Below are 25,145 nucleotides of genomic sequence, written 5' to 3' on the forward strand. Positions count from 1 at the left end.
TATTAAATTTATTAATCACCCAATCCCTGCTACTGCAGGGCTCTAGGTGATGTACAATATAAATAAAAACATACACTAGATAAAACAATGAAAATCTAATAGCACATTTTAAAACAGATGGCGAACAAATTAATCCCACAATTCTTACCCAATACCATTTTCATCTGAAACTACATTGCTTGCATCATGAATATTTATTTTATTTATTTATATTTACATGTATACCCCGCCCACCCTGTAAACAGGCTCTGGGCGGCTTACAGAAGACTGCCAACAGGCAGATACAGATAAAACAATAAAATATTAAAATCCCTTAAAAACAATATTAACAATAAAGTGCTCGCTAAATCAGAGTAACCTTAAGATGAATGGTTTGTGTCTGCATTCCTTCTGTCTTTGGGTCTTAAAATCAGTCCCACGGTCCAGATGTTCGCCGGTGAGGCTCAGAGTGGGCCAGTCCGATATTCCAGATTGATGGTAACTGTGGTGGCTGCTCCTATTTGAAAGCCTGGCGGAAGAGCTCCGTCTTCCCATTTGTCCCCATGTGCCCGCTTATGGTGGGAGACCTCCAGCTAATTGCAGTTCTTGCCTACCAATGCTCAGCTGATCAACAGGGGGAAACCGAGGCAACGGGGGGCACAATCTTATTAGCAAGAAAAATAAGAAATAAGGCCACTTTTCTACTTATAGGAAGTTCTGATCATAGAGTTCCTGATGATTCCTAAAACTACCTTGAAGTGACAGGGATAGCTGTAGCAGTCCAGGCTAACAAATCAGTCCAGGTGTAGAGAAACATAAACAAGGATACATTCAGCCATAGACTGGATAGATTGATCCTTCACGGAGGCCGAGTTAGGGTAGCTGTTGTGAAATTCTTTGCGTAGATCGTAAAAGGAATAGAAGCAATCAGACAACAGGAGATTCTATGAAGGAACAACATAGAGAACACAGCCATTTAGCATTTTCGAGTCTCTCAAAAACTTTTTGGATAAGGCCAAGGTGAAGGCAGTTTTTACCCAGCGCATATAAATCAACACACAAAAGTCATTTAGTTAAAAACCCGAGTCCTGCTGCTGATCTACAGTTTTCCAAATGAACAACAAAGACGCAGAAACTTTTGCTTCCATTCCTTTGTGCTAGAATGAAGAGGCTACAGTCGAGCAATATAAATCTAACACTTAATGAGATGTTTCACACGTAATACTTTCTAATCATTTGAATAATAATTCTATTACAAAGTTGACCCAAGTTAACCACCGTGGCTCCATCCACAAGGCACTTAAGAGCAGAAATTATTTGGGGAGAGAACAGGCTTGTCAACTGTGGTGATTTCGGGATGGTGCTGGGAAAAGGCCTTTAGGTTTCCCTAGAGTCTGCATTTCCAAAGCTGCCATGTCCCCCAGGGGAACTAATCTCTGCAGTCAGGAGAGCAGTTGAAATTCTGGGAGAACTCCAGGCCCACTCTAGTACCCCTAATGCTCAGAGTTGTAACATTTAAGTAGGGTTGCCAACTCTGGGTTCTGAAATACCTGGAGATTTGAGGGTAGAACCTGGGGGGTGGGGGGTTAGGGAGAGGAGGAACCTCAGGAGGGTAAAATGCCACACAGTCCATCTTCCAAAGCAGCCATTTGCTCCAAGAGAATTGGGATAAATCTTTTAAACAAATCAATAAACAATAAACAATCAACCTATGTAGTCTGGAGAGCAGTTGTGATTCCAGATCTCCAACCCCCACCTGGAGGTTGGTAACCCTAGCTAACAGGCGTTCTTTTTTGGAGCCATTTAAGCACAGTAAGAGTGGGAATGATTATGAAAAACCATTCGGAGGGGGGGTAGCACGGAACCAGTGGGGAAGGTGGGCAGACTAACATTTCTGTGGACATCAGTCATTACTGCTTTTTTAAAAAATAATCAAATCAATCCAGAACTTTTCCTTTTCTACAAAGAAACACTAAAGCTTTAACCAGAAGCTGCCCTTTGACAACTTTAAAAAACCCGTTTGTTTTTTTTTAAGTGCGATGAATCAATGTTCAGGGTAGGGTGATTCAACCCACTGGCTCCACCCTAGATATGGCCCTTGTACAGCATGTTAGAGGCCCACTTAGATCTTCCCTCCTAGCTGCAACCGTGTTGTTCTGCCTAGTACCCAGAATCCTCTTCTTTGTCCACCAGGCATACCTTTTTTGAGGCCTCTGGATGAAGGACCTGCCGAATGAGTAACTGGCCATCTGTGCAGAATGTGTAGGAGTTTCTCCCCAATGCCTTCAGATCACTGGATACCAACTGACTGAACTGGAAAACAGATTAAAAGAGAGTATTCATGTTAAACAGGTGAACAAGGAAAATACCAACACAGCCGAAAGAAAAGTACAAATTAACAGTCACTCACGCATACCACTTAGAGGAAACACTGAGTGACTGCTCATTAAAACAGGAAGCCCTGTTCAGCAGCAGTCTGGAGCCCTGCAGGGTCTTGCCCTACCCACCGCCCATGTTAAGATTGCAGCAGTTATATTCTGCTCAGGGTGTGAACTGCTCTGCTCAGCACAGCAGAGAGAAAAAAATAGAGGGAACATTGGTACAAAAGTACTTATGCAGTTGTGTCCGTGTCAACGTTCTCCTGAATATAACTATATCCATTTACTGGAATACATTTGCTTCACATTAATAACTGTCATTTAAAAAGACGAATACACAATGAAACAGATGTTCTGACACCACAGCCTACTTCAGTGGCTAGTAGACATTTCTATTGTGCTCTCTAAAACCTCACAAAGTGGCTTTCAGTTAAAAGAGTAAAGCAATAAAAACAAGTCCAGTTGTAACTCTCAGTAAATGAGGGTACCGATCTTGCTGCAGATTCTCCTAGGGATGCCAGCCTCCGGGGGGACCTGGAGGTCCCCAGGAATTACAACTCATCTCCAAACTACAGGGATCAGTTCCCCTGGAGAAAATTGATGCTTTCGAGGGTGGACGCTAGGGCACTGTACACCACAGAGGTCCCTGTCCTCCCTGGGTTCTACCCCTAAATCTCCAGGAGCTTCCCAACCTGGATCTGGCAACCCATCTCACTCCACCAGTTTGTGAAGGGTGGAGAGGTCCATGTGAGAGGGGATCTTCTTGTACAAATACCAGTATGAATTCAAATCTGATTTCAGCTGTATCCAGACACAGTGCAGAGTTGGACTTCCTGTCAGGCCCAACATCTCCTCCACCCCTGCTCTTCTTTATTTTTTATCTAGTGTGAAGAAAAATTCTGACAAACCCAATAGCTTGCTGAATATTTGGGGGCATTTTAATTCATCCCGATAAAAGTCCTGTCCTACTTAACAAAGGAATTGGTCCAAGACATGCCAAAATTTGAACCTGGGAATTTCTGCAGGCAGAACATCTGCTTTAACCACCACAGTATGGGTCCCACTAAGTGGTTGTGCGGGGAGACCCTGAATGGCTTTGTGTATTTAAAAAGTGCTATTCTATTTAGTATGGAAGGGCCAAACCCCTCTTAGTATCTATCCACCTTTAACCACTTCAGCCAAGAACCTAGTGACCAGAACTGTGATGTCACGGTTTGCGTCGTTTAATAGACATTGGATTATTCTGTCATTGTTAATACAGTGTTCAGGGTATAGTGGAGAGGAAAGAAGTCCGTTACGTGGACCTGTGTGCAATCGACAATCCAAGATTATATGATGGATTGAATATATCGATTTTAGAGGACAGATACATTGCCTTTCATGGAAAGGGACTTTGTTATACTGACCAGTTAATATTTCTGAGGGGAAAATATTTAGTTAGGCCAATGTAAAAGCTCTATGATGAGAAGGGTGATCTGGGCTGTAAAAGTAACTGTCCCTTTTCCCTTCCTCGATGGAGAGGTCTAGTTTGGCCTGAGAACCCTTCTTACTACATTTAACCTGCATGAAAGAATTTTGGCAAGGAGAAGAGAGGGGGGAGAAAGAGATCGAAGAGGAGATTTAGAACCTGGTCCAACAAGATCCTGGCCATTCACCTGGGAGCAGAGAAGTGAAGCAGTTTAGCTAGTTGAGTCAGTTGTATGTTGGCCAAGAGCCTTCTCTCTCTTCCTCGAACACACTCTACATTTCAAAATATAACCCCCTTTGTGCTTCCATAATTAGACGGAACAAAACTGGACCCTGAGCAGACGTGGAATCCGGCACAACGGGCAATTTTCTACCAGCTACAATTTGCGAAGAGTAGCAGTGGATGCATCTAAATTCCTACCCCACTACTCAGTGGCAGTAAACTTCCTCCCCTTTTGGCCCCTCCATTCCTCCATTCCTCCGTACCAAACCAATCAAAGAGCTAAAACAGTTTGTTACACGTGGACTCTTGTATCTCAGCTAGACCACTTGGGCAAACATGGGTTACCATCAGGATAAGCAAATGCAAAAGAGGAGATCTGAGATCGAAACGTGCCTTCTAGGTAACAGCTCAGTTCAGAAGCAATGGCAAGTTAAGGTTGAGCCTCAAGTTCCATGTGCCCTTGTCCCTCCTCTTCTCCCTGTTGAGCAGCTTGCTGTTACATCTAGACTTGCTCAAACACTCACATCCTGACTGCATGCAACCATCATGGGAGCTGAATGTTCAACAGGATGTTTAGCCTGCATTTGAACAGCTCAAACCGGTCTGGCGCAGAAATGTCATGCCTGTGCATGCATAAGCATGTATTGCGGTGTTTTGTTCTTCCCCACCTATCCCGTGCAGACATAAATGTCATATTGCCCAAAAGAATTATATGAAGGTGGGGGTGTGGAACAATCACTGTTCATTTGGTGTCTGTCTCTTATCTCTGACCTAGCCACTGTAATCCATGCAACGGTCACCTCCAGGTTGGATTACTGTAACTTGTTCTATGTGGGCCTACCCTCGAGGCTGACCCAGAAACTCCAACTGGTGCAGAATGCAGCGGCGTGGGTCCTTACAGGGAAACGGTGCACAGCACATATTCATCCTGTGCTGTGTAAGCTGCACTAGCTTCTGATGGAGTACTAGATCAGATTCAAGGTTTAAGGCCCTCAACGGCCAGGGACCTACTCTCCTGGTATACCCCAAGAAGAGTGTTGCGCTCTGCAGATCAAAACTTACTGGTGGTCCCTGGTCCAAGAGATATCCGGCTGTCCTCAACCATGGCCAAGGCTTTTTCTGCCCTGGCTCCAACCTGGTGAAACTCTCTGCCAAACAACATCCATGCCCTGCGGGACTTATTACGGTTCCACCGGGCTCGCAGGGCAGAGATGTTCTGCCAGGCATTTGGTTGAGGACAGTGACAGTTCCATTTTGGCACTCCCACCCCCTGCCCTTCCGCAAGAAAGCGGCACTATTGGGGTTTTAGCGCAATCTTTAGTTTAACTGTTGGTTTTATTGGTTTTTAACTTTTGTTTAAACTTATATTTTTGTGAGCATGTTGTACAGCGCTCTGAGCCCAGTTTCTGGGGGACAGCGGCTGACAAATCTAAATACTGGGAGCAACTCAAAAAAAACCCTTTTTGGCTACTTTCACAAGCTTTTACAAGCTTTGAAACAGGTGTTAACCATTTACCATTCCTTCCTTGTTAAACTATATATTTGTGAACGATTGGAGACTTATACCTTTGAATTATTGTAAAATTATATTGTTGGAATTTCATGTTATATGATAGTAAACTCTAATAATCAGTAAGCAGTAAATATTGTACAGGTTGAGCTATTAGTGGCTGCTAGGGTGCTAGGGTTGCCACCTGTGGCTTGGAGAACTGGAGATTTGTGGGCAGTGCCAGGTGAGGGCACAGTATGTGTGAAAATAGCTTAAAAATATATACGACATAATAACTTAAAAGATCAGTATAACAACCTACTCGATATATTCTATCATTTTCTCATTCTACCATTTTCTCATACTATGTTATCATTTTTATCTTATCAATCTTACTATATAGTATAACATAAATAACCTCACAGAAATTTAGGCACAGTATGTGTGAAAATAGCTTAAAATATATACAACATAATAACTTAAAAGATCAGCATAACAACCTACTCAATATATTCTATCATTTTCTCATACTATGTTATCATTTTTTATCTTATCAATCTTATTATATCGTATAACATAAATAACCTCACAGAAATTTTTATAAAATTTTCATACAAGAAGGAGGAGGAGGAGGAGGAGGAGGAGGAGGAGATCGGATTAGCTACAAGGAGTCTCAGAGTGGTTTGCAATCTTCTTTCCCTTCCCCTTCCCAGAACAGACACCCTGTGAGTTAGGTGGGGCTGAGAGAGCTCTCTCGAGAACTGCTCCACAGAGAATAGCTCTGAGAGAACTTATGACTGACCCAAGGTCACACCAGCAGCTGCATGTGGAAGAGTAGGGAATCAAACCCTGTTCTCCCAGATTATAGTCCGTGCACTTAACCACTACACCAAACAGTCTGTTATAGTAAACAACACAAATAATACCCTTTATATTTCATATTAAAACAGATTCTAAACTGCATTGAGTGCAAACCCAGAGTCTGGTGTCAGGTCCGAGTTGAACCTGAGGTTGCCAACATCCAGATGGGACCTGGAATTCTATTCTCCTTGGATTAGAATTGACCTCCAGACAAGGGAGATTGTTTCCCTTTGAGGAGATGGCAGCTTCAGACGGTGGATTTTAGGGCATCACATCCCCCCTGAGCTCCCTCCCCAAACAATGCCACTGAGTCCACCGTCCAAAGCAGCCATCATCTCCAGGGGAACTTATCTCTGTAATTGGGAGATCAATTGTAATTCCAGGAGACCTCCAGACACCACCTGGAGGCTGGCAACCCTAGCTGAGCTGTACCACATGACAGGAAACCACGTGCTCTCAAAGTTACATGACAAGAAGAGGAGGAGCCAGAGTTCTCGCCTTTGGAAGAGAGATTCTGCATTACAGGTCCACAAGGAGCACTGGAGGGCTGACCGGTGGGGAGGCGGGGGCGGCCCGGAAGGGAGCCACAGCAAAAAGGGCAAGGAGAGCTTTTGACCCCTGCCCCTGGCTGGAGAGGACTCCGCTCCACTGAAGACTCTCACCTCATTCTCCTACTGTTCCTCTCAACGTTTCCCAGTTTGGTGTAGTGGTTAAGTGTGCGGACTCTAACCTGGGAGAACCGGGTTTGATTCCCCACAACTCCACTTGCACCTGCTGGATGACCTTGGGCAAGCCATAGTTCTGGCACAGCTGTCCTTGAAAAAGGGCAGTTTCTGTCAGAGCTCTCTCAGCCCCACCTCCCTCACAGGGGCTGATTTCCCACAAGCGCTGCTCTACACTGACTCCTCCCTTTTGCCCTGATGGCAAGTGTCAATTTCACACAAGCTGCTGCTCGGCCGCATTTCGCCCCGCAGCTTCGTGCGATTTCCCCGCGTCTACTCAGTCCTGTTTTTTGAGGATTGAGTAGACGCAGGGGGGAAACTGCGGGAAGCTCCGGGGCGAAATGCAGTCGCGCAGCAGCTTGTGTGAAATTGACATGTGCCATCGGGGCAAAAGGGAGGAGTGAGCGTGGAGCAGCGCTTGTGGGAAATCAGTCACAGTGTCCGTTGTGGGGAGGGGAAGGGAAAGGAGTTTATAAACCACTCTGAGACTCCCTTGGGTAGTGAAGGGCGGGGTATAAATCCAATCATCTCCATCTCCTCCTCCTCCTCCACAAAGAGAGGCAGGAGGCTTGACAACCTTACTGGTCTCTATGCACTCACACTAGCAGCATAGACCTTGCAGCCAAAAAACATATACAAACACAGAGAGAGGAAAAAAACACTTCACTGGTGTTTAGTGCATCCCCCCCCCACACACACACACTGCTCAGCTCCAGAGATGTCAATTCGCCCTTAGGACAGTTATTGCTTTCTCAGTTAGCACCATGTCTATACTGAGCCACTGCTTTATTATTAACACCCGGGAGACGTCAACCGCCTGTAACACTGGCCCTGCTAGCTTCACGGGTATGGCCTTGCCGAGAAGAACCGGCTGTGCACAAAATACCGAGAGGGGAGGATTTCTTGGACTACCGGCCAATTTGTTGGCAAGAGAAAAGCCAGGTAACTGTTTCAACAGAGCTGCCCTGTCCTTCACTGGGGCCTCGCCTTTTGTTCGGCTGCTAACTGTTATTCCACGTGGCTGATAATAGGATCACTGTGACCTCATGCAAAAGGCGGGTGGGTGGGGAAGTGCACAAAGCCCATGCAATCTGTCAGGCTTGAGCCAATTTCTTTCTGCTTCTGGCAGAAGGGGGGGGGACAAAAAAGAAAAGAAAAGGAGCTACTCTGGCTGGAGGCCAAAACAGCATGGGCCACAACGAAGCAGCGATCTCAGAGCCCCAAGATCTGTGTCTGTCTACTTTGCAAGGACAGAGAAGGCACTCTGCCTAATGTGAGGTTTCACATCTCATTAGAACACACAACTTTCCAAAGCCACAAACAAAGCATATCCCATTGCTGCCTCTCCAACAGCTGGGCCATCTAGCTTGGTACTGTCTACTCGGATTGGCAGCAGCTCCCCAGGGTCTCAGGCAGAGAGAGGTCTTTCCCCAATGCCTGTTGCCTGAAATCATTTAATTGGAGATGTCAGGGATTGAACCTGCCCCCCCCCCCCACGTGCAGACAGAGAACATGCTCTGCCACTGAGCCATGGTCCTTTCCTGGCAAGTGAGACCCAGTTTGGTGTAGTGGTTAAGTGCGTGGACTCTAATCTGGGAGAACCGGGTTTGATTCCCCACTCCTCCACTCGCACCTGGCTGGATGACCTTGGGCAAGCCGTAGTTCTGACAAGAGCTGTCCTTGAAAAAGAGCAGTTTCTGTTAAGAGCTCTCTCAGCCCCACCTCCCTCACAGGGTGTCTGTTGTGGGGAGGGGAAGGGAAAGGAGTTTGTAAGCCGCTCTGAGACACCTTTGGGTAGTGAAGGGCGGGGTATAAATCCAATCTCTTCTTCTCTTCTTCTTCATCATGGTCTAGGGAGACCGTTGGACCACTTACGATGGGAGGAGTGCTGGTGGCTAGGCCCTCCCCCTCCTACCCTTGTTCCTCAGAGCACTGGAAGAAAAGGCCCAGGCAGGAAATGACATCTGGCAACATGCGACATCACATTTGCCCCCAAACCCAGATGGGACCAATGTTCCATCCAAGCTGTGGAATCTCATGAGCAAAAAATCCAATTTGTGAGCTACTGACATTAAAGTCGTGAGGGAGTGAACTGGCTGCTGCATATGTTAGTTTGCTCTGGAGCCATCCTTCCTGAGCTAAAAAAAAATGTGTGAGCGGGAGGCTAAAAAACTGTGAGCCGGCTCACACTAACTCAGCTTAGAGGGAACATTGCATGGGACGTAAGTATATTGGGTGATGTTCCAGCCTTCCCTGGCTTGGTGATCAAATGCTGGGAGGGCAGCTTCTTTCCAACAAACAAAAAACGGACCTCCCTGAATATAAAGCCCCCTCTCACCCTGTCCCCTCCTTCCTCCTGCAGCCACCTCTCATCCTCAAGCACGCTTCATTGAACGCCGCCGAACAGTCGGATGGCTCCCTGCCAGCGGCAGCAGAGCAAACAACGGCAGGCGCAACATACCTGCACTGCTGAGAAAGCCAAGAGGAAGGACAAATGGGCCGCTTCCACGTGCAAATGCTCTTCTACCTGGAGTACAGGGACTATCAGGGCCATCGGCCACCTCTACCACACTAACCATGTAATCTTAAACAAAATTATGCCCCTCTAAGGCTGTGGTGGCTGAAGGGGTTAAGACACTGAACTGCAGACTGGAAGGTCGGTAGTTCAGCAGTTCAAGTCCCGAGTGCCGCATGACGGAGTTAGCTCCCGTCTCTGGTCCCTGCTCCTGCCAACCTTTGAAAGCAAGTTCAAAATTGCAAGTAAATAAATAGGTACCGCTTCAGTGGGAAGGTAACAGCGTTCCGTGCGCCTCGGCGTCTAGTCATGCCGGCCACATGACCATGGAAATGTCTTTGAACAGCACTGGCTCTTCGGCTTGGAAATGGAGATGAGCACCGCATTCCTAGAGTCGGATTCGACTGGCTTTCAAGCAAGGGGAACCTTTACCTTAAAGCTCATCAGCTTCAAAGGAGGCGGCATCTCTTCTTAGGGCTGCACTGCTGTGGGGGCGGTTTCAAGTATTAAATAAATGAAAATGGCTTTCCTGGCCAAATAAGCAGCCCATGCAGGGCAACAAAGCAAGGGAGATCCTGAAGACAGGTCCTGCCCATCACATCCAGTTTGACTCTAAAAATGGCACCACTCGCCATAATGATCCACGTGAGAATTAAGATGCGGCCTACAGATCTGGGACCTTGTTAAATGATCCTTGCAGAAAGGAGAAAAACCAGAGAAGCCATGAAATTGAAAACCAGGCTGATTTTAGTACTGGTCCAAACTATGCATTACATAATAATTAAGTGCCGTCAAGTGGGGGAGGTGTTAGCCGGCGAACGGAAGCTTCGGCTCGCAAGATCGAAAGCCTAGAAGATCTCTTCAGCATCAAGAAGCCTGTAATGGGCTGTTCCGGCCAGGCGGTGGCAGTATGGAGCTGCGACCCGAAGAGTCCTGGAGAGGAAGAGCTGACGTCATCCAGCCAAGCCAAGCTGAGTGGGAAAAATGCCGTCCGGATCACGTCTGAGTTGCAACTGAACAAATCCCCGTCGGCTGCAAAACGTGTGCCATGTAAAGATTATATGTGTTGTCCTCCCTTACCCCTATAAAGCATTGTTAGTCCCTTGTGAAATGAGTAACTGTAAATCGCTCAGAGCCAGCAGCTCTGCAAGGATTGAACGATCAATAAATTGAAAGATTATTATTATAAAAGTTGCAGCTGACTTATGATGACTGCTCAAGGTGTTTTCAAGGCAAGAGAAGAGCAGAGGTGGTTGGACACTGGCTTCCTCTACAGAGCAACCCTGGCCTTCCCTGGTGGTCTCCCATCCAAGCACTAACCAGGGCTGACCCTGCTTAGCTCTAGACTGGGCTATACACCCGGATTACATACAGGGGTGAAATGGCCACTTCCAATGGGCCCAAGTGGGAACAGGGAAACCGGGGGAGAGCCAAGCCACACTCAGTTAACCCTTTCCACACTTGCTATTTCTTTTACCCCAGCTCACCTGCCAGCATCTTTCCCCCCATTTTAACTGTGGAAAGATGGTCCTGTAGAGTGCAGGGGGTTGGACTAGATGACCTTCAAGGTCCCTTCCAACTCTAGCATTCTATGAGTCTATGATTCTATAAGGACTGGGGTCAGTCATGTGACAACAGAAAGGAAAAGTTACCACTGGCTTCCCCCTGTGCCATTGTGGGTCATGCATACATTTCCAGAGGGCCCAGCCTTATACTCCAACAGTTCTGAGCCTTCCCAATTTCCTTGCAACCAGTCCGTGGATAATAATAGTCCCCAAAGTTGCTGTCTTCAAGTTTCAGTTTGCCCGTCTTCCTCCTGCCCCCCTCCATTATCTGCTCATCTCTGGCCCACCCGTAATGCTACTGTACAAATACAGAGGCGTCCTGTAACACAGTCTGCAACTGCACACGCCGCAGCTGTCGGCATTCATTCTGAACTGTCGATCATCCTGAACTGTCGATCAACACCATATAGAACAACTCTGGTCTTTCTATTACATCATGAGCAAAAGCACGCACATCCTGTTAGCTTTTAAACTTAAGAGCAGGAGCAACCAGTGTTCCCTCTAAGCTGAGTTAGTGTGAGCTAGCTCACAGTTTTTTAGCCTCCGGCTCACACATTTTTGTCTTAGCTCAGGAAGGAGGGCTCCAGAGCAAACTACTTTATGCGGTAGCCAAATCGCTCACTCACAACTTTAATGCCTGTAGTTCGCAAAGTAGAATTTTTGCTCACAACACTCCACAGCTTAGAGGGAGCATTGGGAGCAACTAGTGCTGAATCAATACAGCAGAGAGAGAAAGGCCTTGAGCAAGGGGTGGGAAAAAGGAGTGTGCTCAGATGAGAGTCGCAGCATTGCAAAACACGCACAAGAACGTTCTGTTTTTCCTTAGTACAGTCAGTGCTGGAGAGCGAGAGAAAGGCCTTGAGCAAGGGGTGGGAGAAAAGAGTGTGCTCAGATGAGAGTCGCAGTATTGCAAAGCGTGCACAAGAACGTTCTGTTTTTCCTTTGTACAGTGCTGGAGAACATGCTTTACAAGAGTATAACCACCCAGTCCCAAAAGATTATCGGGGGCTGGGGGGAGAAGAACTCCACTTTATTATGTTGTGTAGCCTACTTCATCTCAAAAGGGGGTTCGGCTGGTCACTATATATTAAAAAGAAAAGCAAAAATGTAATTTACAACTCCAAGAGACTATTAGTAAAGGAGTCATCATTCAGTGGATCTGCTAAAATATCCCTCATAGTGACGTTCACGAGCAAAGAGGCACAAGTTCTTAAATCGCAAGCCTTTACCACACAAATCTGAAAACCCTGAAAGCTCAACAGTATAATTTTACACAGAAATCAAAGAAACTGCACCCTGTGTAGCCTTACTTGACTCTAAGTAACTCGAGTGATTTGGCTGAGATTCCATGGAAAAATTCTGTGTAGGGGAGGGGAGTGCTCTTTCTGGCCCCTCCTCAGGAGCTGCATTTTGGGGATCATTTTTGCTGAGGCAGGAGGTGAGTCTTTTTTGTTGGGTTGCCAGCTCCAGGTTGGGAAACTCCTGGAGATTGAGGGACAGAGTCTGGGGAGGACAGATTTGGGGGAAGAGAGGGAGCTCAGTAGGGATATAGGATGTCACAAGTCTCCCCTCCAAAGCTGCCATTTCCTTCAGGGTAACTGATTCTCTGTAGCCTAGAGATCAGGTGTAATTCTGGGAGAACTCCAGGCCCCACCTGGAGGCTGGCAACCCCACTTGTCTGGCTGACGGCAATCCCTTCCATCTGTAGAAATTTACTGCGAGATCCAGGCCATTTACTTGCTGAACTTCAACCGCAGAGACTGCTTTTCCACTTCTGTTCACAAAGCAGCGTATCCAAGACACAGGAAACAATTTCACAGGACGGTGAAGATACACACAAGCGCTGCCATTATTTGGGAAGTTTTTTAAAACAAGAACAGCGACTGAGACGCAGAATGCAAGTTCAATTCCAAGGCCGCAACAGGGCTTCCTTGCTTGTGGGATGTTGTCAGATAAGATGACTCCCTCTGGAAGGATATTCCAGGATTTGGGGGTTGAAACTGACAAAACCTGGCTTATTCCCCTTCAAAATGATTCTGGCCTCTGTGCAAACTGAAACTTGGAGCAGAGCTTCATTGGATGATCTTAAATTTCAAGGGGAAGCTATATGGACCACACCTGGCTGCTCGAACCTTTGGAAGAGATCACAGGCCACCCCCCGATCTTGCCATTCATTTCAGCTTCCTTTGCACCACAACCTGAATCTAATCTGCAATTGTCAGTTGGTGCAGTCCCTTATTCTACCATGCCGTTTAAGTATTTACCGCATTTATACTCCACTTTTCCTTCCCACCATTCTCCTTTCCTCCATTTTATCCTCACAACAACCCTATGAGGCAGATTAGGCTGAGTGCATGTGACCAGCCCAGGGTCAGCCAGTGAGCTTCCATGGCAGAGTAGGAATGCCAACCTGGGTCTCCCAGATCCTCCTCCGATACTCTAACTATACCACACCGGTTAATGAATTCCCTGAATTCCCTGAACTGATAGCAAGTCCCTTCCAAACTGCCAAACGGTCTCTTATGCAAGAATTTACAAACAGAAGTTAGTTGTGCAGCCGCTGTCACCTATGCAATCCTAGGCACCAAGCAAGGCTCCCTCTAAGTTGTGGAGTCTTGTGAGAAAAAAAATCTACTTTGTGAGCTACTGGCATTAAAGTTGTGACAAGAAATTTGGCCACTGCATACATTAGTTTACTCTGGAGTCATCCTTCCTGAGCTAAGACAAAAACATGTGAGCTGGAGGCTAAAAAACTGAGAGCCTGCTCACACTAACTCAGCTTAGAGGGAACACTGGCACCAAGGCATTTCTCTAAGTAGGGAAGGACTTAGCTGCACATAATAGTCAGCTACCTACATTCAAAAGTTAGATGTTTGTGAGTTCTTTCACATGGGCTCCTAACAGGGCTCAGCTATCGCAGTGCTTCACTCCCCTTCCTCCGTTGTTCTCTCCCCTTCCTGTTTCAAGGACGAGCTTTCATTGGCAACGTGATCTTTAGCCCTGGCTCTATTGATTGGCAGGCCTGTTTACCCAACACTGTGGCACTGTTTGCAGTGCAAAGCGGAGCCTGTCAAGAGGAAGCCAACGAAAGCCTGCAGAGGGAGTCAAACATGGGCATTATTTTAAAACACAAAAACCTAATGCAGGCCAGACTTAGTCACCTATATATTTTAGGAGCAAGTTCTCAACACGGCGTTAGTCACCAGTGTGACTGAGAAACACAGTTTAGGGTAAATGGCACCCGGTTGAATCTTTGAGACTAACAAAATATTCTCACAGAATTTCCGGGGATCAGACAGACTGCATGGGCAAATGCATGAAATGTTCTGCATATTGCGTGTCCATACACACAGATGTGGTATAAGCTGAAGAAAAAGGATGTGTCTCTCTCTGTGTGTGGGGAAGCTATCACCTCCCCCCCCCAAAATGTTGCAAATTCTGCAGTAATTTAGATCTGCCTTAAGTGCATGGCTTGGCTTGTTCTAATGGCTCATTTTAATTGTAACTGGGACTCTGAAGAGGTGGCATAAACATCTTCTAAATAAAACAAAACAGTGAATCCCTTGTTATGCAGAGAGCAGAAATATAGGGTTACCATGCAGTCTGAAGAAGAGTTCTGGTGAACTTGGAAGCTCGCTTACTATTTTGTGATGGTTTAAGCAGGCATTACCCTTTTGTTTCTTATTAGCAAACATATCTACCTACCATTAGGGTTATCAGCACAGTCTTGGAAAATGCCAAAGATTTTTCAGGGCAGTGCCTGGGGAGGATATGGTGTCACTTCTGGGTGATACTTCAGTAATTTCTCATAATCTTTATGGTAAACACCACAGAGACATGGGGGAAATTCCTAGAGCATCCCTATGAAAAATAATTTTCTGGCCATTTTTCCTCCCACTCCTCAATTTCTCAAGGGCTCAAGGGTTGAGGGTAGCAAATGGCAAGTTTAACATCCATTTTCATGGATGAAAAAATGGATGCCTTTTTCTAACACCCCTGTCCTCACACCAAAAACAAGAGCGCTCCCCCATGACTCATTGCCAAAGGCTCTTGCATGGCCATGTGCATGGGCATATTTGTGGACATGTACAAATATAAAGATGTATTTTCCCACCCCCAAGATTTACAGTGCCATCTAATACAGAATAGCCTAAAACCAACAAAACCAATAGGCTTAGCATGAGTTACCTCTGCATAGGACTGTTAATTTGTAAAGTCCTGCAGAAAGGGAATGAAACCTGTAGAATTCTAATGCTTATTAACCATTTTAAAGGGGCATCATCAACAACTCCCCACTCCTCCAAAGCAAAATAAGAATTAGTGTTTTTACCATGGGTTGGTACATTTTTTTAAGACGACAATTAGAAATCCCTCAAACCTGTAGAATTCTAATGCTTATTAACGATTTTAAAGAGGCATCATCAACAACTCCACACTCCTCCATAGCAAAATAAGAACAAATTAGTGTTTTTACCATGGGTTGGTATATTTTTTAAGAAGACAATTAGAAAGAATCCCCCTTCCAAATCACAACAGTGTCTTTTGACTTCTCCCCATAACTGAAAGCCATCCACTCCCTGTATTTGTGGGTGCCGAGGGAGAGCAAAACTTGACCTCTTCTCTAAGGCCGGGTTGCCTGCCCTTGCTTAGTGGGTGACAGAAATCTGCTCCCTGCACACATCCTACCTGCCATTGCAAGACGCATCCCCCTAGTTCCACGACAATTTCTCGCCTTTCTGGAGAGATGTATGGGCAGCAGGGAAGCAGCCTAGGGTTGCTAGCTCCAGATTGGGAAATACCTGGTTATTTGGGAAGCAGAGTGATTGGGGAAGGGAGGGATTTCAACGGTGTATAATGCCATATGACACACCTTCCAAAGCAGCCATTTTTGCCAGGTGAGCTGATCTCTGACACCTGGAGGTCAGTTGTAATAGTGGGAGATCTCCAGTTACCCCCTTGAGGCTGGAAACCCTAAAGCAAGCCCTTAAACCCCCCCCTCCCCGGAAGCTCAGCATCCAGTAAGGGGAGGTTTTATGGCAAACAGGACAAGACCAGTGAGAAAGGTACGCCAGGGTTGCCAATCGCCTTGAAGGCACATCTCTGCTTCAAAACCTGCCTTTACCCAAAGGATTAACCCAGAACTTTCTATGCATTCCGGTGGCTTCTTTAATCTCCTAATTTGCCTTGATTCCACCCAGACACAGCACTTCACCCACACACGCCTGTTTCTCTCCTATCTGCACACACCCTTCATGAGAGCACAGATACATTTAAATCAGGGTACACGGCTGCTAGACATACAGGCATGAAGATCAGCACTTTCCCCTCAAATAACAACTATTCTGTTCTTCTAGCTGATGTGGCAACTCGTTTAAAACCATCAGGATAGACAGCATAGTTTAGTGCTTAGAGTGCCAGGTTAGGATCTGGGAGGCCCAGGTTAAAATCCCTGCTCTGCCAAGAAGAAGAAGAAGAAGAGAGAAGAGATTGGATTTATACCCCGCCCTTCACTACCCAAAGGTGTCTCAGAGCGGCTTACAAACTCCTTTCCCTTCCCCTCCCCACAACAGACACCCTGTGAGGTGGGTGGGGCTGAGAGAGCTCCTGACAGAAACTGCTCTTTTTCAAGAACAGCTCTTATCAGAACTACGGCTTGCCCAAGGTCATCCAGCCAGGTGCAAATAGAGGAGTGGGGAACCAAACCCAGTTTCCCAGATTAACCACTACACCAAACTTGCTGGGTGACCTTGAGCCCATGACACGCACACAGCCTACTCTACCCCAGAGGGCTGTTCTGAGGGGAAACAACAGAGAAAGGGAGAATGATGAGAGTCACTTTGGGTTCCACTGGGTAGAAAAGAGGAACATCAGTGAAGTAAATAAATTAAATAAACCGTTGCTCGGACAGCACAGTTTCCCCCCTACCTCATCCATTGTCAGCAGTGTTGAAAATTACCCAGTGACATAAAGATGGCAACAGAGCCAAAGCCACACAATGCCCTCAACCGTAATGCACAGCGTAACAGTACTTCTCTTCCACGACAGCGCATGAAAGAAACATTTCTCCTTCCATTTCTTGGAGCCACCTGAACACCTCATTCCTACTCAGCATCCTTGTAAGTAGTTTTGTTCCCCCTCTGTCCTCTTTAATGTTCTGAACTTCTGTCAAGACTGGCATCCGCTTCCTTTCCAGTGGCAGAACTTCAAAGCTGAAGTTCACACTAGCATTTGGTTTGCACTAAAGCACGTACAAGGTGGTGTTTATTCTTAAGGGAGAACACCATACTGGCAGCAAACAATGCATAATGTATCTATTGCCAACGTGCAAACAAAAGAAGGGGAGATATGTGCTGGAGATGGTGTCAAACTGTCTCCCTTGCCTGCTGCTAGATGGACCCCCCCCCCCAAGCTTGTACTCTGAGAAGAAGGCGCCAGTCAGGGGAGGCGAAGGGATGGGAGGAGAGGGGTGAGCCAAGGGAGGAAAACACTCCATGCTTCCAGTCAGCCATTTCTCTGCTCCCCAGTTCCCATTTTGCCACCAAAGTGTGGTTCTGCCAAAGTTGTCAAAGCTTCTGTTTGGAGAAGGTCAATAAATTCACTCTCTGTAACAACTCGGCAGACAAGTTAAGTCTAGCCGAAGCATTCCAGAACCACCTGCATCAGAGAAGAAGTGCCTGCTCTGTCACGCAGCCCTGTCAGGTTGTAGAAAAACGACACGTGGTGTGATCCAACACACTATACTGTTTTCGCAAGTCACATAGTAATTGGTATTAAATATTCCAGTTTGATAGTAACGGTGGGGCAGGTAGAGAAAGTAGGGGAGCTTATCGGACAGGAGATTTATCTTTCTTAAGATATTTTATCAAAGTATTAGGGGGAAGGAGGAGGAGGAAAAAGAGGAGGAAGAGATTGGATTTATACCCCACCCTTCACTACCCAAAGGAGTCTCAGAGCAGCTTACAAACTCCTTTCCCTTCCCCTCTCCACAACAGACACCCTGTGAGGTGGGTGGGGCTAAGAGAGCTCTGAGAGAACAGCTGGTGAGAGAGAACCTGTGACTGACCCAAGGTCACACCAGCAGCTGCATGTGGAGGAGTGGGGAATCTAACACGGTTCTCCCAGATTAGAGTCCACGCTCCTAACCACTACTACACAGGGACCCTTGAGGACCCACCCCACCCATCAAACATAGCTGTTGCCACCGGCTCTGAGCTAATCTGCCAGCTGTACTTCAAAATTAACCCTGAAGTATTTTTACAGAACACTTATCTCCCAGTTAAGGGCCAAGCCACACATTTACTTACAAGATGCATATGCCCACCTCCCATCGTAACAACTTTCAAGGCAACTCCTGAGTAAAACCCACAATTTGAACAAACCAATAAGATAGCTGATTAAAAAGTACCTAATTACAAACCTTAAACAGCAGCTCAAATAGGCCACTCAAGCACCCTAGCACATTACAGCGGCTAAGACTGACACAAAGCAGACAGAGCTGTAGAGAGGGATCTCTACAGTTGAGAAGCCACTGCAAAGGAGGTCCTGCCTCTGTGATCACCAGGTCCTCTCTGATGATTGGGGCGGCCAAAGACGGGCATCCATAGAAGATCTTAATTGGGGGAGATGCAGGCTCCTAAGGAGCAGGGGGTCCCTTAGGCGCCCGGGCCCCAGGTCATTAGAGTTTGAAATGCCACAAGTTGTGAAAAGAGCATGGCACAGGCTTCCTTGGATATTAGCACTTAAGAAGGTGGATGCATAGGGCAACGGGATACCATCTTATGAAGGCGGGGCCTGGCTGTGCCCTATTACTCAAGAGCTGAAATCATGAACAGACATTGAGGTAACAGGGGAAACCCCCCCCCCAACCAAGCAGAATAAACCTACCTGACCAATGTTCCCTCTAAGATGTGGAGTCTTGTGAGCAAAAATTCTACTTTGTGATTTACTGGCATTAAAGTTGTGAGCGAGCGATCTTCCTGAGCTAAGAGAAAAATGTGTGAGCCAGAGGCTTAAAAACTGTCAGCTAGCTCACACTGACTCAGCTTAGAGGGAACGCTGCCTACCTCCACTGCATTTTTGGTTACTCACTCCTATATTTAACTCCTTTCTTGGAACCCCCTTCCATTGGCTGAAACCCTGCAACTATAGATCAAACCCTAAGAGGTAGCAATTCCAAGGTTTCCTGATCTGTGATTCCTGTGGAACTGAACCAGGGGTTTTGTGCAGTGGACGGAAGGTTCTGACCTTGCTTAGTCAACAGTAAAGGCCAGCTGCCAATCAGAGGGCCTGTGTTTTCACACTGTGCCTGTAAAGGGTTCCAGTGCCTGAACACATCACAGTCCAGGTACAATTCAGTCCATCACTCCCCAACTCAAGCCCTGATGGATCAAGATGGGTAGCCGTGTTAGTCTGTCTGTAGCAATGGAAAGAGTAAGGATCCAATAGCACCTTAAAGACCAGGGGTCATTTCCTGCGAGAGCACATAGGAGCAGAGCTCCGGCAGTAAGGAGCCCAGGGGGCGGGCACATGCAACAATCCCCACCCCCTGCTCCCAGCAGCCCTCAGTCGGGCCACGAGGAGCAAGAAGCAGCCAGGTAAGTTGCAAAGCCCCCCCCCCCGCAGTCCGCCTTACGGTACAAGCTCTCCCTCCTCTGTGAGGGCAGATTTGCATGTTCCCTCCCATAGCTAGCAATTCAAAACAGTTGGGTGGCACCTTTAACACCAAGTTTTATTTAGGTACAAGCTATCCCTCCTCTGTGAGGACAGATCTGCACATTCCCCCCTCCCCCAATAGCTAGCAATCCAAAACAGTCCAGTGGAGCCTGAGAGGTGGGTGTTGCCTTCTGACACACTTCTGGTGATGTCAGGGGGTGTGGCATATGCAAATAAGTTATGCAAATAAGTTATGCTAATGCGCTCCTGCACCTCTTTTTCTACAAAATGACCCCTGTTAAAGACTAATAAAATTTGTGGTAGGGTATGAGCTTTATCTGAAGAAGTGAGCAGTGACTCATGGAAGCTCATGCCCTACCACAAATTTTGTTAGTCTTTAAGGGGCTACTAGACTCTTACTCTTCTCAAGCCCTGATGGTCAGAGATTCTCTTATCTTGATAGTGTGCAAGAAAGAAATGACACTCCCATGGATGAACTCCTACCTGAAAGTAAACTTGTGCTGAACACAATGGGACTTACTTCTGAAAAAGCATGAATGTAATCAGGCTGAAGGAAGGCTGGGTGGGAAGACGTGGAATAAAAACAATCAAGGCTTATCCTTCAGGCAAAAAGCTTGATTCCTCCACCAGAGGGCTTTTGAGGGAAGTTCCAGTTTGATTACCTAAGGGGGTGAATGTGACTTGCCCAGAAGTAAGACCCCCCCCCACTGAATACTATAGGGCAGGCCTTGACAAAAATTCTTTGGCTCTGGAAGTCAGCCCCAAAAATTTAAGAACCAGACTCATATCCCAGCATTCAAAGTTATGTTATAAGTTTTACCATATTTTTAAATTATTTTAAATTATTGTCAAGCCCTGCCATAGGATCTTCTTTTTCTCTCTTTTTTTCTATAACCATATTTTAAAATTATTTTAAATTATTGTGAAGGCCTGCCATAGAATTTTTTTTTCTTTTTTAGTAAGGTACATGCACAGGATCAGAATAAGGGGAGGGCAAGACTGAAATTCAAATTTCAGGCTATCCCACTACTTGACAGGACTGGCAAAATAAGTAAAAGCACATGACTAAGTAAAATTTTCATATCTTGCTGCCTTTTAAATCCCCCCCCCCAGGAATAATCTGAAGGAGCTGAAGCACAATTCTGCCTGCTGAGTCACTGCTAGCCTGGGGAGGGGTGGGAGGGGGCTAGACAAAAGGTAGAGGGAAGGAATGAGGGAGTGTTCTGAGAAAGCATTATTGGTTGCTGAATGAAACTGGAATGACAGTGTTGCCATGTGCTTCCCTTTCTATGTGCAGGAGGCTACTAAGCAAAATAGGATTTCTGCATTCAAAGGTCATGACAAACCACACAGGACCAACCACAGTTAATATGCAAGGTATGGATCATAGTTTAAAATCTCAATTTACCACGCACCAAACCACTACAGTTTGTTTCACAGCCTGTTTTCAGTACCACACTAAACTGGAGTTTAATCAAGTCATGATTGATCAACTGTGGTTTACTATGATACAAAGTCGGCATGCAGACTCACTCTGTTTTAGCCTTTAAGAAAATGCCTTGTAACAGTTTTAGGAGGAATCCAACATTATTTATTTATTTATACTTTAGACTTGCTATGTCCTACTTCTCTCAGAGTTAAGTACTTAAGTGGGGTGTGGATGCATCTCGCATATGCATGTAAGCACATGCATATGAATGCTAAGGTGCCATGTAATACGCAGCCTGCCATTTACACACTTCAGCCTCTGGAGCGTATTTTGAACTAATTTATACTAGGGAAACACAATGATCCTAAAATATATTTTGTTTAAAAAGCACCCCCTTTGCTTTTAAATTGCTGCATAATAGGTCACTGCAGACCCAACAAGTACTACAAACAGCAAAAAGAACCGTGAAAAAAGACACTAGGAACTTTTCAAAATATTATAGATTCATATCCAAATATATTAATAAAGAATCTCTTTTACATGTTGTTGAAGGCTTTCATGGTCGGAGTTCATTAGTTGCTGTAGATTTTCTGGGTTGTGTAGCCATGGTCTTGGCATTGTAGAACCTGACGTTTCGCCAGTAACTGTGACTGGCATCTTCAGAGGTATGACACAGAAAGATGGAGTACTTGACACAGAGAGTACTCCATCTTTCCGAGTTATACCTCTGAAGATGCCAGTCACAGTTACTGGTGAAACATCAGTTTCTACAATGCCAAGACCATGGCTACACAACCCGGAAAATCTACAGCAACTAATCACTTTTACAGATCAGAATATCAAAACAAGGTTCTCAAATAATATACAGTGTATATAATGTATATAATGCAAACTCTGTTTCCAAACAGTGTACAATATGTAGTGTACAATATGACATGAAATGATATTTTTACGAAGATTCCGGATAAAATTCATATGAATTTTATGATATGAATTCAGAGATGAATTCATATCATAAATTTGTGTTCGCTCATTTACACCACCAAAATCAGTTTTACATCATCAAGATTCAGACCGATTCTGCAAAAGCAGTTGTTGCGCCCTCAGTCTCCCATTTCCCCCAGTAGTACTGCTCAAAATCCCATTATTTACTGCACGGCTGCATTTTGACCCGCATCTCCCCCGCCCCCAAGAAGACATGAGGGAAGAAGAAGAAGAGATTGGATTTATACCCCGCCCTTCACTACCCAAAGGTGTCTCAGAGCGGCTTACAAACTCCTTTCCCTTCCCCTCCCCACAACAGACACCCTGTGAGGTGGGTGGGGCTGAGAGAACTCTGACACAAACTGCTCTTTTTCAAGGACAGCTGTGCCAGAGCTTGTGACTGACCCAAGGTCACATCAGCAGGTGCAAGTGGAGGTCAAAATGCGTCCGTGCAGCAAATAGTGGGAAATTGAGCAGTACAACCTGGGGAAACGGGAGATTGAGGGTGGAACAACTGCTTTTGCGCAATTGGTCTCAATCAATGTTGATTAAAGGTTGAAAAGATTCTTAAGCTGGGCTACCAGTCCCCATATTCAAGAAGAGATCAGTCTAAAACGTTACAAAGCTGGCTACACCAGCTATGAATCTACAATATAATATTCTGAGAAGCTCCTAGCGTCTTTTTTTAGAGTTCTTTTTGCAGTTTGTTTTATTTTTGAGTTGTGAATCTCCTTTTTGCTCTATTGTGGTTGTATAAGAACCAACAAGTACAGCGAGGACAAAACAGCTTTCAGCAAAGTGAAAGGATGGGAGGTCCCTCTCGGACAAGGACCCTTGGCACAAGAATTGGGGCCTTCCACAGCTCGATTGGACTCGAGGAACGTTAGAGGCCACAGTAGGTCTCGGCATATACTACAGAGAAGCAACTAAAGGCTATTTCATCCAGACCAGATTTGAAAAATTGAGTTAGAGCAAAGGAATCCAGCTTAGACAGCATTCCTGCTCCTCTCTTTCCAAGCCCAACAAGAGGGGACAGGTGCAAACTAAGCTGGCAAGGACTTCTATTCCCTCGCAGTGGTAGGGAAGTACTCCCCCCCCCCTTCTCATCAAACATGTATTGCTTTATCATGAAGATCTTAGCTTGGTCCCTTTTTTGAAGTGCAATAAAACCAAAACTATTTCCAGCGCCATTAAAGAAGGCAGAAAGGGATACGCCCTTTCCCATCAGGAGGAAAGGCTGAAGAACAGGTTTGCCTCCAAGCAAAACTACAACCTGTTCATCAGGTTGCAGGAATCCGATGGCTGCACCGCCTCTGCCGACACCAGCCAAGTCAGCAGAAAAGCAAACACACTGCCTGGAAAACTTAGGACACCTCCCAGAGGGGGGAAAAACCAGGGCCATGAAAAGAAACACACTAGCAACAAGGAGCCTCTAACTTTAAAGAAAAAGTCTTTATAAAAATAAATCAAGGAACCAGCTGAGAAATGGTTCCTCCAACAGAAGCAGATAGCAACGCCATCAGTCTTTCAAAATCAGTGATGTCTACTCTAGCCGGCAGCAACCCTCCTGGACATCATCTGTTATCTACTCCTTTGAAACAGAGATGCTGGGGATTGAAGCTGGGACCTTCGGCATGCCAAGCAGATACTTTAGCACTGAGCCATGGCTCACTTAAAAGCTGGTTGACTGGGTGGTAACTGAGCACTGCTCTTAAGTCTATATCCCTGTGAACTCCCCAACTGCAATCCTTATCCAAAGTACTTCACTCTCGAGCACAACATCATTGCAATGTAGAGGACAATAGCTCTTCCATAAGACTCTATCCCTTGGAACAAAAACAAAACGGTTAAATAATTGTAGTTGATGAAGTCAGCTGCCTTTTAACAGACTGTTTAGCTATGACCGAAATATAAATGCATTTTGAGATGCGGAAGGAAATCCAAGCTAATTTTCCTTCCTTCCTTCATAAGTTATCACTCATTAGAAAGAATTGCCTACCCTCGTAGAGCAAAACACCAGAACCAAGAGCTTAAAAAAAGAACACAGTAGCTTCAACTTGCAGCCTCAGGAACGACAATTTCCCTCCTCTGATTAATCACCTGAAACTTTATTTGATCTACTGATTAAAGCTTGTGTCCTTTCATGAATGTGGAGCGTCACACGATGCATGGGTGTGTCTGCGTGGGATGAAGCTATGACAAAAAGCATACCTACACAACTACTACCAGGTAGAAGAAGAAGAGATTGGATTTATACCCTGCCCTTCACTACCCAAAGGTGTCTCAGAGCGGCTTACAAACTCCTTTCCCTTCCCTCAACAGACACCCTGTGAGGTAGGTGAGGCTGAAAGAGGAGTGGGGAATCAAACCCGGTTCTCCCAGATTAGAGTCCACGCACTTAACCACTACACCAAACTGGCTCTCAGAGAAGCTGGAGAAGTGTCATTTAGGGGTGCCAACCTCCAGGTGGGGCCTGGAGATCTCCCAGAACTACCACGGATCTCCAGACGACATCCCGTGGAGAAAATGGATGCTTTGGAAAGTGGGCTCTGTGGCATTATACCCCGCTGAAGCCCCTACTATGGCTCCATGCCCAAATCCCCAGGAATTTCCCATTCTAGAGTTAGCAACCCTAGGTGGCCTATAAATTTTGTAAATAACTAAAATAATACAACTATACATTGGTTTTATAGCAGTTTTTCTGTCTTTCCCCAAAGGAATCTTTTGGTGAGCATGCCAAGATTTCCCAGGCTCCCTTCAAAGAAACTATAATATCTAATCTGAAGACTCTCTCTCCAGGGTGAGTGAAGCAGTTGTGAGATACAGGAACTCAAAACAGACAAGGATGACCCCCCCCCCC

General features: G+C 45.9%; 1 protein-coding gene across 1 annotated transcript in view; it reads right to left on the reverse strand.

Annotated features, from left to right (window-relative positions):
* Nucleotides 1-25,145, reverse strand: part of ESRP2 (epithelial splicing regulatory protein 2) — a 69,919-nt gene that overhangs the window by 33,589 nt on the left and 11,185 nt on the right. Inside the window, exons 4-5 of the mRNA XM_015414697.1 lie at nucleotides 2,179-2,292; nucleotides 809-923 (exon numbers count right to left, since the gene is read on the reverse strand). Coding sequence (XP_015270183.1) covers nucleotides 809-923; nucleotides 2,179-2,292 — 229 coding nt within the window. The remainder of the gene's footprint in view (nucleotides 1-808; nucleotides 924-2,178; nucleotides 2,293-25,145) is intronic.

The sequence above is a fragment of the Gekko japonicus genome, unplaced genomic scaffold (assembly GCF_001447785.1).
Source record: "Gekko japonicus isolate JY-2015 unplaced genomic scaffold, Gekko_japonicus_V1.1 scaffold1170, whole genome shotgun sequence".
In the NCBI taxonomy this organism is placed as follows: domain Eukaryota; kingdom Metazoa; phylum Chordata; class Lepidosauria; order Squamata; family Gekkonidae; genus Gekko; species Gekko japonicus.